Source organism: Heterocephalus glaber, unplaced genomic scaffold, assembly GCF_053883595.1.
Source record: "Heterocephalus glaber isolate CG9 unplaced genomic scaffold, H.glaber_assembly_v1.0 deba00001428, whole genome shotgun sequence".
In the NCBI taxonomy this organism is placed as follows: Eukaryota; Metazoa; Chordata; class Mammalia; order Rodentia; family Bathyergidae; genus Heterocephalus; species Heterocephalus glaber.
In genome coordinates this window covers 32,495,602-32,509,302 of record NW_028258293.1, presented here as the reverse complement: position 1 = coordinate 32,509,302, position 13,701 = coordinate 32,495,602, and the positions used below count along the sequence as shown (strand labels likewise).

Genomic DNA, 13,701 nt, shown 5'->3' with positions numbered 1-13,701 from the left:
TTTTCTGAAATGTGGACAATGCTACACCTTTTTTGTTTTATCATAGATCTGAGCATCCCAGATTGAGACCTCCTGACTTAACAACTCTGTCCCTATTTTGTAGATGAGGAAACAGGGATATGGAGAGTGAAAAGTTTGCTAAAGAGTGGAGACTTTCAAAGTATTGTGGCTGGGCCTTCTAAAGCAGTTTTTACTACTAACATTCTGTGATCAAAATGTGAAAATTAAAATGCTTGAATGGTCAGGGTAAGGTGTCCAGAATGGAGGCTGAGGCCATGTAGCAATTTAATGAGACCCTGTCTCAAAATAAAAGATGAAAAAATGACTGGGGAGCCAGACATGGTGGTGCACACATCTGTAATCCCAAGACTCAGGAGGCTGAGGCAGGAGGATTTCTGTGAGTTCAAGGTCAGCCTGGTCTACATAGTGCCTTCAAGGCCACCCTGAGCTACATAGTGAGACCCTGTCTCAAAAATGAAAAAAAAAAAGGGAAGTAGAGGAGGGGAAGAGTGATAAAAAGAATACGTCTCATGTACATGTACCAACTTACCACAATGAATGTTATTGCTATATATCACAAATATGTACAAGTAAAATTTTTTTGTACTAGTTAAATTTTGGGTTTTTTTTTTTTGTACCAGGGATCAAACTTGGGACCTTGTGCTTTTGAGGCAGGAGCCGGAACCACTGAGCTAAATCCCCCGCCCCATATTTTGGGTTTTTTTGAGACAGGGTCTTACTGTGTAATTCAGTCTGGCCTTGAACTCACTATCCTTCTGTTTTTGCCTCCCTCCCAACTGCCAGGATTATAGCCATGCACCTCCAGCCTAGCTTCTGTAGTACTAAAAATAATTGGGATTGAACTTGGGTCCTTGCTCTTGTGAGGCAGGTGGTGGAACCACTGAGCTAAATCCTCAGCCCAGTACTAAAAATTTTTACAAAGGGGGTCGCTGGAGCTCAGTTGGAAGGCCCTGGATTCAATTGCTAGTACCACCAAAAGCGGGGGTGGGGTGGGGGTGGGGGTGGGGGTGGGGCCTTGAATGTGAATTCTGGAATCAAACTGAAACCATTTTCCTCCCTAAAATGTCCACCTTGCTGGTTGTGGTGGTGCAAGCCTATAATCTCAGCACTTGGGAAGCTGAGGATAACTTGAGTTCAAGGCCATCTCTGGGCCATATAGTATAAGTAGAACCTCCTTCAGTTTGATGGGCTTCTGATAGCTGAAGCCATAACTCTGGCTCCCCCAAGTCCTGTTCCTGGTTATTGTCTGGATGAAAATAAATCAGGAGCCTCCCGGAGGTGGTGCTGTTGGTTCACCTTGAGCTTGTGGCCCCAGGTATCTAGCGTTGTGGAGCTGAATGTGGGAGGCCAGGTCTTCACCACCACCACGGACACCCTGAGGAAAGTCCCAGGCTCTAGACTGGCAGAGATGTTCTCCAGCTCAGCCTCGGCCTGCAAGGATGCTGAAGGCCGCTTCTTCATTGACCACCCTGGCACCTTTTTCCATCCCATCCTGGACTACCTGCGCAGTGGCCAGGTGCCCATACAGCACATCCCCAAGGTATATCGGGAGGCTCAGTTCTATGCCATCCAGCCTTTGGTCAAGCTCTTGGAGGACATGCCTCAGATCTTTGGTGAGCAGGTATCCCGGAAGCAGTTTTTGCTGCAAGTGCCAAGCTACAGTGAGAACCTGGAGCTCCTGCTACGCCTGTCCCGGGCAGAGGCTGTGGGGAGGCGTACCTCGGAGGTGGTGGTGTGTGTGGTGTCCAGTGAGGAGCAGGCGGCACAGTGTGCAGAGCTTATATATTATCTGGCATCCAAAAAGATACCAGTTGTCAAGTTCGGGCCCTGTAAGTTAGGTTGTGACAGGAAGGACCTTCTGCGGTGCCTGGAGATAGACATTAAGGCCCGGGGGTACCAGGTATCCTGTGGTACCTACAATGATGTTTCCTTCAAGCACCTGTACCCTCATCTGTACCAACAATATTTTTGCTACCAGGTTGAGAGTCCCTTCTGTGTGTTCACCTTCATATGGTGGTGACCCCCATGGGCTGGGATTGTTTATTGTGGGTTCTTGGGGGCCATGAAATTAAAAGAAACACAACTTTTGATGATACCTTTTATTTCAAAAACAAATATCAACTCTCAAAGTTGGTGTAGAGGTTTGCCTCAAGTATTTATGCATCCTTGGGCTGGGGATTTAGCTCAGTGGTTTTGCTGTCTGCTATGCAAGCACAAGGACCTGAGTTCGATCCCCAGTACAAAAAAAAAAAAAAAATTGGTAATGCCTCCTCTGCCACAACTTTCCCCCCATTGCAAAGGACTCCATTGTACTTGCAGGCTGCCCCCAGCTGCTCTCTTTTCAAAGCTTCATGTACTTGCCAGCCCCTTCTGTTGAAGTCCATAGCATGGCTAAGATCAAGTAGAAGGTTTCAATAATGCTTTGACAGTGGATGCAGAAGACAGCAGGAGGATACAGAATATAGTACTGTGAATCTAGATCATCTCCCTTCAAGATGTAGTCTACCTTGCCTCCCTGCTGCTGGTTGTTGATCCTGCCAGTGTGTGCCTTCATGAGTCAGACGCTAAGTGAGTTCCTGTGTTTCCCACATTCCCTTTAACAGAAACTGTGGAAGCCCCAGAGCTATCTCCTACTAGAGCAGTAGTGGTTGTCCAAATTAGGCATCATCAGCATCCTGTGGGAACTTGGTAGTAATACCCGTTGTTTGTTTTTTGCTGTACTGAGGGTTGAACCCAGAGCTTCCACACTAAGGTACATTCTCAGTCCTTCACAGTTTTTATTTTATTTTTTTCTGTAAAATTTATTTATTTGGATATAGCTTTTATTTTGAGACAATGTCTTGCTAAGTTTCTCAAGCTGGGATGGAAATTGTGATCCTCTTGGCCTCAGCCTTCCTCAGTGCTTGGGTTACAGGTATGTGCTGCCACACCTAGCTTTATTTATTTGCATTTACTTATTGTACTGAGGATTATAACCAGTGCCTTCACACTGAGCTTTATCCCCATGCCCCCAACACTTTTTTTTTTTTTTTGAGACAGGGTCTCCCTATGCAGTTCAGGCTGGGTTTTGAACTCACTATGTAACCCAGGCTGGCCTCAAACTTGCGGCAGTCCTTCTGCCTCAGCCTCCTGAGTGGTGAGATTACAGCCATGCAGCTCCACACCTGGCTCCCCAACACTATCTTAAAAATACTTTTTTTTTTTTGAGACAGGGTAATTCAGTAAGTTGCCCAGGTTGGGCAAGTTAGCAACTTATAAGACCCTGTCTCAAAAAATAAAAGAATGTCTGATTAAGGCTATCTATGAAAACCCAACAGCCAACATCATAATAAATGGTCAAAAATGGAAAACTTTCATGCTAAAATCAGGTACAAGACAAGGATGCCCACTATCACCACTGCTGTTCAATGTAGTTCTGGGGCCAGGGATTTAGCTCAGTGGTTCCACCGCCTGCCTCACAAGCACAATGACCCGAGTTCAATCCCCAGTACCCCCCCCCCCCAACAATGTAGTTCTGGAAACATTAGCCACAGCAATTAGAAAAGAGAAAGAAATAAAAGGAATAAAGATAGGAAAGGAAGAAGTGAAACTGTCATTATTTGCTGATGATATACTTTACATAGAAGACCCAAAAAACTCTGCCAAAAGACTTCTAGACTTAATTGACAGATTCAGTAGAGTAGCTGGATATAAGGTCAACACTCAAAAAACAATAGTCTTCTTATACACAAATAGCAGACTCACTGAAAGAGAAATTAGGGAAACAATTCCTTTTACAATAGCATCCCAAAAAATGAACTATCTAGGAATCAATCTAACAAAGGAAACAAAAGACCTCTACACTGAAAACTACAGCACTCTGAAAAAGGAGATCGAGGAGGATATAAGAAAATGGAAAGACATCCCCTGTTCCTGGGTAGGAAGATCCAATATAGTGAAAATGGCCATACTTCCAAAACTACTATATAGATTCAATGCAATGCCAATTGAAGTTCCAACAATATACTTCACAGAACTAGAGAAAACAATCCAAAAATTCATTTGGAACCAGAAGAGACCTAGAATAGCAAAAGCAATTCTAGGCAACAGAGACATGGCAGGGTTTTTCACAATCCCCAACTTGAAACTATACTACAAAGCTACTATGATAAAAACAGCATGGTACTGGCAAAGAAACAGACCTGAGCATCAGTGGAATAGATTAGAAGATGCAGAAATAACATCAGACATACTCAGCCACCTCATCTTTGACAAAGAAGCCAACCACCCTCATTGGAGGAAAGATAGCCTATTTAATAAATGGTGTTGGAAAAACTGGATTTCAACCTGCCAAAGATTAAAACTAGACCCATACCTCTCACCATGCACTAAACTAAGATTGAAGTGGATTAAAGATCTAAATATCAAGACAGAAACACTAAGGTTGCTGGAAGATAAGTTAGGTAGGTTGCTGGAAGATAAGTTAGGTAGAACTTTTTTTTTTCTTAAGGGCACAACTGTAATAATTTTATTACCACAAAAGCTGGATGGAAGGTAGAACTCTTGAAGACACTGGCATAGGAAAAGACTTTATGAACAAAACGTCAGTAGCACGGGAACTAGCAGAAAGAATCAACAATTGGGATCTCATCTTATTTAAAAGCTTCTGCACTTCAAGAGAAACCACCAACAGAACTAACAGACAACCTACAATGTGGAAAAAAAATTTTAGCAGCTGTACCTCAGACAAAGGACTACTATCTAGAATATATAAAGAACTAAAAAAAATTAGACCCCCCAAATTCAAAGAACCAATTAAAAAATGGTCATCTGAAATGAACAGACACTTCTCAGACAAAGAAGTAAAAGCAGCAAATAAGCATATGAAAAAATGTTCAACATCACTGGTCGTTTGAGAGATACAAATGAAAACAACACTGAGATTCCACCTCAACCCAGAAAGAATGACTGCTATCAAGAAATCAACCAATAACAAATGCTGGTGGGGTTGTGGGGAGAAAGGAACCCTTCTCCATTGTTGGTGGGAGTGTAGACTGGTGCAACCACTGTGGAAATCAGTATGGAGACACCTCAAAGAACTAGGGCTAGCGGTCCCATTTGACCCAGCTATTCCCCTGCTGGGTATCTTCCCAAAAGAATTAAAAGAATCATACGACAGCGATATATGTTCACCCATGTGTATAGTGGCACAGTTTGTAATAGCTAAAGCTTGGAAACAGCCCAAGTGCCCATCAACTGGAAACTGGATAAAGCAGATGTGGGTTTTTTTTTTATAAAACAGAGTACTACTCAGCCATAAAGAACAAGAAACTAGAGTCATAACTAAATGGATGCACATTGAGGTGATACTCTTAAGTGAAATAAATAGCACACACATGTGTAAATACCACATAGTTTCTCTAGTGTGAGAAACTGAAAGTGTAAATAAGGATTAAAAGGATTAATAACAAATAATTGATACTTTGAAACAGGAAAAGGTTCAAAGGGGTAGGGATGGTGGGAAGGGAAGGGGAAAGGAAAGAAGGGAAAGGAAAAATTATGAGAAAAGAAAAAAAAAGAAATCTATGTAAATAGGGAAGGTTGGAGGGGGTGAAGGGCTCACAGGTAATGAGGAAAAAAATAAAAACCAAGATACGTCATGTAGAGGTACAAGCACCCAATGATAAATATAAACATATTGTATACCTAAAATGTGCCAATAAAAGAATTTAAGGAGAAAAAAATAAAAGAATGGCTAAGTGGCCAGGCATTTAGATCAGTGGCACCGCACCTGCCTTGCAAGTGCAAGGTCCCGAGTTCAATTTCTGGTACTGAAAAAAAATAAAGAATGGCTAAGGAGGGGCCGGGAATTTAGCTCAGTGGTGATGCTGCCTGCCTCAAAAGTGCAAGGTCCCAAGTTCAACCCCTGGTACCAAAAAAAAGAATGGCTAAGGGATGTAGCTCAGTTCAAAGGCCCTAGGGTCAATCTCTAGTATCTCTGGAGTTGGGGGAAGTCCAATTGGGTTCTGCTTCTCAATCTAAAATGATTCTAAACTTTAAGGACGATACTTGCCGACATTATTCTTCTTCAAGTTCAGGTCTTAGACAGATGGTCCCATTCCCTGCCTTGTAACTTGGCCAGCCATTTGTGTTGTCACACTAAAGGGTTTTCTGGAAACCAAGATTCCACTACCAAAACTCCAAATGTCCCAGGCAGACATGATTTCATTACCCTTCTCTTTTCCCAAACCACCCTCAGTTTTTTTTTTTTTTTGGTACGGGGGATCGAACTTGGGTCCTTGCTCTTGTGCAGCAGGCGGCAAAACCACTGAGCTAAATCCCCGGCCTCAGTTGTTTTTTTTCCCTTTGGGATCCCTCTTATGTGGTGACATGTCCAGGAATAACCTCCCAACCCAAAGAGACCCTGTATAGCCAGAGAAATCTTGCTTTCCTCTTTCATGGGATAACGAATATTTGTATCCATTTCTTCATAAAAGCCAGTGTAATGGTGGACTCCTATAATCCCATCTACTTAGGAGGCTGGGGCAGGAAGATTGCAGCCTGAATAATTTAGACTGTGTCTCAAAAAATTTTTTTTGGTACTGAGGAATTGAAGTCAGGACCTTGGATTTGTGAGGCAGGCATGGTGCCACTGAGCTAAATCCCTAGCCCCTGTGTCTTAAAATTTTTGAAAAAGGGCTGAGCATGTAGCTCAGGATTCAATTCCCAATATTGTTAGAAAAATAAACTCTCTTTATGACACCTGTGGCAGTTCCTCTGTGGCATGGATAAAACAAGAACACATAGCCTCTTTCTGGCTTCAAGCCTGACTTCTAGTCTATACTTACACCTTTCTATACTGTAGGCTCAGAAGGGACCCATAGAGAAGGTTAATCACATTGTGGTCTTTCTTCACATGTATGTATGGATGTGTGTTTGCTAAATTCTTTGAAAGTAAGTTGTAGACAAGACCCCCCCCCATACTTAAGATTTCATCTCCTAAGAATAGGAACATTCTCTTACATGACACTATAATCACTTCTTTAAAAATCAACAAATCTTAAATATTAAATATAATTTTTATTTATTTTTGTGATTGTCCTTCAAATTGATTTTATAGCCTTATTTTTTAATTTAGCTTTTTAGATTTTTTTTTTTTTTTTTTTGAGGCAGGGTCTTGCTATGTGGGTCAGTCTGGCCTTGCACTATGTAGCCCAAGCTCACTTCAGACTCTAACCTCCTGTCTCAGCCTCCTGAGTGCTGGGATTAAAGCCCTGGCAATCCTGCTCAATTGGTTTTTATTTTTGCCCTTATTTATGTTAGTTTATTTATTTTTGTTTTTTGGGGGGATAAGATCTCACTATGTAGTTCAGGCTGGCCTTGAACTAACTATATAGCCAAGGTGGGGCCTAAAACACATGGCAATCCTTCTGGCTCAGCCTCCTAGGTGCAATGATTATAGGCATGTGCCATCATGCCAGCCTAGCCTTATTGTTTAAAAATCCTAAAACCCAGCTAGGTATGGTGGCATATCCCTTTAATCCTAACTATTCAGAAGGCTAAGGCAGGAGAGAAACATTTTCAAGGGCAGCCTGGATGACTAAGCAAGAGCCCATTTCATGAAAGGGGGCTGGTGTGGCTTAGCACAAGGTCCAGACCTGTGCACCACAAATAAGCACAAAACCTAAAATCCAATCAAAGTGTACATGTTGGACTTGGGTGTTAGGTTTTCTTAGTTCAGTGACTCTCTCTTTGATCACATACTGAAATCAATGAAGTAACTTTTAAAAATGTGATGAGTGGACTCCATACCTAGAGATTCTAATTTAACTGTTTTGGCATTTTGTTTTGTTTTTATGAGTTGTTGTTTTGTTATGAGACAAGATCTTGCTATGTATCCCAGGCTGGCCTCGAACTCACAGCAATCCTCCTGCCCCAGCCTCCCTCCTGCTGAGATTACAGGAATGCACCACCACACCCAGCCTTGTTTTGGCTTTTTTTTTTTTTGGTACCAGGAATTGCACTCAGGAGCTTGGACTTGTGAGCCAGGCAGCAGAACCTCTGAGCTAAATCCCTGGTCCCTTGTTTTGGCATTTTGTAGGACTTGCCAAAAGTTATTAAACTGACTTGGCTCTTCAAAATCTCCCCTACATATTGTTATTGGGTAGCTTGCTTCTAAAATGTGGCTTGCTAACTAAATGTTACTGGGTTCAGGTTGCTCGCCTCTCCTTCTGGAATTAGATTCCGGGTTCTTCTTGTCTCAAACACAGAAGTGAACAAAATGAGCAAAAAGGCAGGGAAGAAGAGTAAAACTAAAAGAAAGTAAAAGTGAAGAGTGGGGAGAAACTGGCTCTACAGAGTAACCTTGGGCCGAGTAAAGAGAAAAAGAGGGTAAGAGCAAAGATAAAAAGTACACGCTGCATCTGGGAAACAGTGTGGGCTATCATAAAAAGTTATGATAGCACCAGCTCCACATGGCTGCCTTTCTTTTGTGCTGTCCAAATGTTGAGGAAACCTGCAAGAACTTCTGCATGGGGGTCCTGAGAGGTGGTGATTAGATCCCACACCGAGGCTGACATCAGATCTAGACCATCCTATGGAAAACCTCCAGTTCTCTCAAGAAGTCCACATGCAGGGCTTTGGGAACTGTTCTGCACCTGTGTCCAGGATCTTGTAGTTAACAGGTCACACCTACTTAACCAGCCAGTTTTGCCACACCCTAATCTCCTGTATCAGTATTGCTAGAATTCACCAAAATTTGACACTCAGGATACTAAGGCAAGAATATCACAAGTTTAAAACCAGCCTAGGATACATAGGAAGAGTCTGTCTCAATAAAAAAATAAAATTGAGGGTTGAGGATTTAGCTCAGTGGTGCTGCTGCCTGGCTCACAAGTGCAAGGTCCTGAGTTTGATCCCTGGTACCAAAATAAATAAATAAATAAATAAATAAATAAATAAATAAATAAAAATTGATCAAAGTTTGAAAAAGCTTTAGTCTGTATTATTTTATTATTTTGAATTTTTGATACAGGGTCTACCTCAAACTCGCTACAATCCTCCTGCCTCAGCCTCTGAGTGCTGGGATTACAGGCATGTATCACCACCCCTGGCTTAGTCTACAACATTCTTCACCTTCTCCATGCCTTTTTTTTTGGTGCACTAAGTCCATGTCTACTTGACCTAAGAATTTTGATACCCCTCCCATCAAAGTCTTTTTCAGTGGTTTCTAAGAGTCCTTGGGATTGGTGTTGTAGTGTGAATCATTCCTTGTTCTAGTCTTTTTTTTTTTCATTGTCACTTTTTCCCTTGCTGATCAGTACTACTGTTCCAGAAATCTTGGAAAGAAATACATGGAGACACAGAATTTGGGTGAAATAAGCAGGCAAGACCACCAGAAACCAGTCTGGTTAATATCCCCAGGCCCCTTTGTTCAGCATTTCCCTTTTTATATCCTTTTTTGGCCATTATCTCATCCCTAGTGGTCTTTGATGTGTAAATACAATTCCAGTTCCTATTTACAAGTCACAGACACAAGATAGGCACACAGACATTGTAAATTCACCCAGCCGTTGCAACTTTGTTAGGTTAATGAAGTTACTGCTTAAAGAGTCAGATTATGGTCACCATAAACAATGAGAGTTACAGGAAAAACAAATCTTAAAGGAACACATTACTTATTTTGCTTCTATAACTACCTTAATATTTAATCTACTAAGTTATCTAAAACTCTTCCCTATCACTACTTGGCTCGTTAAAATTATTGAACTTCCTGGACCATGATTTTCCTAGGGTCTATGTGGAACTATAAGCAATAGACCTTATTGCCTCCCTCATCACTCTGGTGTATCAGCTAATGCCATATGCAATATCTGTCAACAGGGATTATGTATAGCAAAGATCCCAACTAGCCACCTTGTGTGATTGTTCCCTGAGAAAAAGAACATTAGTATGGCCTAAGAGGGTCTTTTTTTTTGTACCAGGGATTGAACTCGGGACCTTGCGCTTGCAAGGCAGGCGGCGGAACCACTGGCCTAAATCCCTGGCCCTAAGAGGGTCTTGTACTGAGCAAATAATGTTAGAGGTACTTCCAGGCTTACCAGAAAGTTACTTTCTTGATCAATACAGGGCTGTGTCTATACTATGTCTGGCAACCACGGTGCTGCCCAATCTGGCTCTCTGCTTTTTCTCTGCTCAGAAGATAGCATGGCATGGTCCTCTCTTACACTGACCTTGGGCTTGGAAATGTGAATTGTTTATTAATGAAACATCAATAAATATGACATAGCTAGCAGAGGTTTGATAATCACTTGTGTGCAGGGCTTGCACTTCTGGAATGCTGCTACTGCGCTGAAAGAAAGACAGACAACCCAGGCATGGCAACGTGCACACTGTAGTCCAAGCTACTTGAGAGACTGAGGTGAGAGGTTCCCTTGCCCCAGGAGTATGGAACCAACCTGGGTAACATAGTGAGACCCCATTTCAAACAGATAATAAGGAAGAAAGGGGAAGGGGAAGACCAGAAAAAAAAATCTGGGTTATTTCACTGGACAAGTTTGTGGGAAAGGCAGCTGAGGAAGGTATCTTGGACCAGATGATCCAGCTGAATTAGTGGCCTGAGACTACACAGGTGAGTCCAGCCCAAATTGCAGAATCTTGAGTAAAAATGATGTTTTAAACTTCTGTGTTTGGAGTAGTTTGTTATTCAGTATCAGCAAATACCCTTCCTTTTTTTTTCTTTCTTTTTTTGGGTACTGGGGATCGAACATACATTTCCTTTAAAGAGACTGCCAGAAGTCCCACCCAATGACATCTGTTAACATTTTGTTGGCCAGAACTGCAACATATGGCCATAATTATAGGAAGTGTGCAAGAGATACTGGAAAATGTAATTGCTTTTATGTGAGTGTGTATGTGCATGCATTTCCAATATTCTATAAGAGAAAAAGAAGCCAGGCATGCCTGTTATCTTAGGACTGAGGAGGCTGAGGCAAGAGGATCTAGAGTTCAAGGCTAGCCTGAGACCTTGGGGAGGGGTCGAGGGCGAATGAGAGGCGGTGGGATATAATTAGCAATCTCTGCTGTACTTAGAGATTTTGGTCCTTAACCTTTAACATACAGATACTTAGAGCTGAGGTGTAGCTCAGTGATAGTGTTTACCTAGCATGCGTGAGGCCCTGAGTTCAATCCTTAGCCACACACACACACACACACACACACACACACACAGAGCAACAGGTACTTGTTTTGTTTTTCTTGATTTTATTTTATCTCATTTCTCCCTTCAAAGATATTTGAAGAAACCCTACAATATGAAAATCAGAAAAATTTTTTCATTGTCACTTTGTTCCATGCTTTTATTCTGTACATGTATACAGAATACACATGTAGGCAATGGAAGGGGCGGTGCTGAAGCAGAGGCCTCGGAGCCCATAATAGCTAATCAAGTTATAACAACTCTCAAAGCGGAAGCCCTCTTTCTTGCCAAAAACAACCCTTGAGTACCAGCTCTAGACTCCCTACCTTACTCCGACAAGGTAGCTAACTATCACCTTATTTCTTTTCTTTTCTTTTTTTTTTTTTGGTACTGGGAATAGAACTTGGGACCTTGCGCTTTCAAGGCAGGCACTGGAACCACTGAGCTCAATCACCGACCCTATGACCTTATTTCTCCCCTCTTTCCAATAAAGTGATTTTATGTCTCTTTGTAAACTTATATCTCGGATCCTCTTATTGATTTAAAGTTTAGGAACCTGTAGATAAGAGTTCAGATCTACCCTCACCAGATGCAACAGTGTGTGGTCTTGCTCTCACACCTGGCCCCCACCCCGCCCCCAACCAGGAATCAAACTCAGGACCTTGTGGCTGTCAGGCCAGCGAGGCACTGCTCAGCTACATCCCCCACCCTTCACACATGCTCTTACACACGGCATTTGCCATGCTGTGACCCAAGAGGACCTCGGGTATGTAGTTATAGTAACAGAAAGCTAATAGAAGAGGGATAGAGAAAAAAAAATGGCTAAAAAAGTTTCCAAATTTGAGGAAAACTATAAACCCACAGATCCAAGCATCTTGAACAAACACCACAAAAAACCCATGAAAAGCTAGCCATGGTGGTGCACATCTTTAATGCCAACACTCAGGAGTCAGAGGCAGAAGGATCACTGAGTCTGAGGCCAGTCTGAGATACACAGTGAGGCCACCCTGATCTACATAGCAAGACTGTCTCAAAAAAACAAAATGAAGTGAAACAAAAAAGAAAAGGAAAGAAAAAAATATCTGAGTAGATCATAATTAAATTGCCTAAAACTCTTGGTAAAGAGATAATTTTAAAATTAGCTAGAGGAAAAATGATACAGTACTAACAAGGATAAAGGTTGCTTAGGGCTCAGTGGTTCCGCTGCCTGCCTCAGAAGCGCAAGGTCCCAAGTTCCATCCCCAGTACCAAAGGAAAAAAAAAAAAGTTTGCTTGTAGTGGCACATGTCTCTAATCCCAGGACTCTGGGAGGCTGAAGCAGGAGGATCACAAATTCGAGCCCAGGTGAGTTCAAGACCAGCCTGAATTACAAAGTGAGACCCTGTCTCAAGCAAACAAACAAACAAACAAACAACAACAACAAAAAAGTAGAAGACTATGAAATAAAACCCAGATCAGGGTTGAAGGTATGGCTCAGTGGTGGAACACTTGCATAGCATGTGTGAGGCCCTAGTTCCATCCCCAGCACTGCACAAAATGAACAATCAATTTCAGTAGCTAAGAAACTAAAACTATCAACTTATCAAAAAGTTATTGGGCCACGGATTTAGCTCAGTGGTTTTGCCACCTGCTGCGCAAGCGCAAGGACCTGAGTTCAATCCCCAGTACCAAAAAAAAAAAAGTTATTATAAGCCAGGGATTTAGCTCAGTGGCACTGCACCTGCCTCGAAAGCACAAGTCCTGAGTTTGATCCCCAGTACCGAAAAAAAATTATTATAAACAAATTTAAGACAGGTGATCACTGCCCAGCAACTCTGAAGGCTGAAGTAGGAGGAGAGCAAGTTAAAGGGTAGCCTGGGCAACTTACTGAGACTCTATCTCAAAATTAAAAATATAAAGGGTCTGGGGATGCAGCTCAGTGGTAGAGTTTCCCTGGGTTCTATCTTTAGTACTGCAAAAAATAAAAATAAAAAATATGAAAAAAATATTTGAGCCTAGTCTGACAACATAGCAATTTAGTGAGACCCAGTCTCAAAATAAAAAAGGACGGGTGATCTAGCTTTGTCCAAAGGCCTGGGTTAAATTCCAAGTACTATATAAATAAATAAACAATTTAAAAATTAAAAATAAAAAAAGAGTACCCAGATGTAATGACACAAACTTGCAATCCCAACTATATTTTAGATCTAAACCATATCAGTGGTGATTCTCCAAATGACAGATTCTCTTTATAATTCCTAAATCTGTAAAGTTGTTTCACTGGGGAAAAAGACAAATTAAGATAATTAAGATCTTGGGTTGTGGGCCAGGGATTTAGCTCAGTGGCACTGCGCCTGCCTTGCAAGCACAAGGTCCTGAGTTTGATCCCCAGTACCGCAAAAAAAAAAAAAAAAAAGATCTTGGGTTGAAATTACCCTGGATTAACCAGTAGATGGATCCTAAATTCAATGGTGTGTATTCTTGTAAGAGACACACAGGCTGGACATGGTTATGCATGCCTGTAA

At 41.8% G+C, this 13,701-nt stretch overlaps 1 protein-coding gene across 1 annotated transcript; it reads left to right on the top strand.

Moving 5' to 3' along the window:
- Positions 1-1,429: 1,429 nt before the first annotated feature.
- LOC101726153 (BTB/POZ domain-containing protein KCTD14) lies at positions 1,430-2,109 on the top strand. Its single transcript, XM_087211361.1, has one exon. The coding sequence runs from the start codon at positions 1,430-1,432 to the stop codon at positions 2,039-2,041; it is 612 nt and encodes a 203-aa protein (XP_087067487.1). The 3' UTR covers positions 2,042-2,109.
- The last annotated feature ends 11,592 nt before the right edge of the window (positions 2,110-13,701 follow it).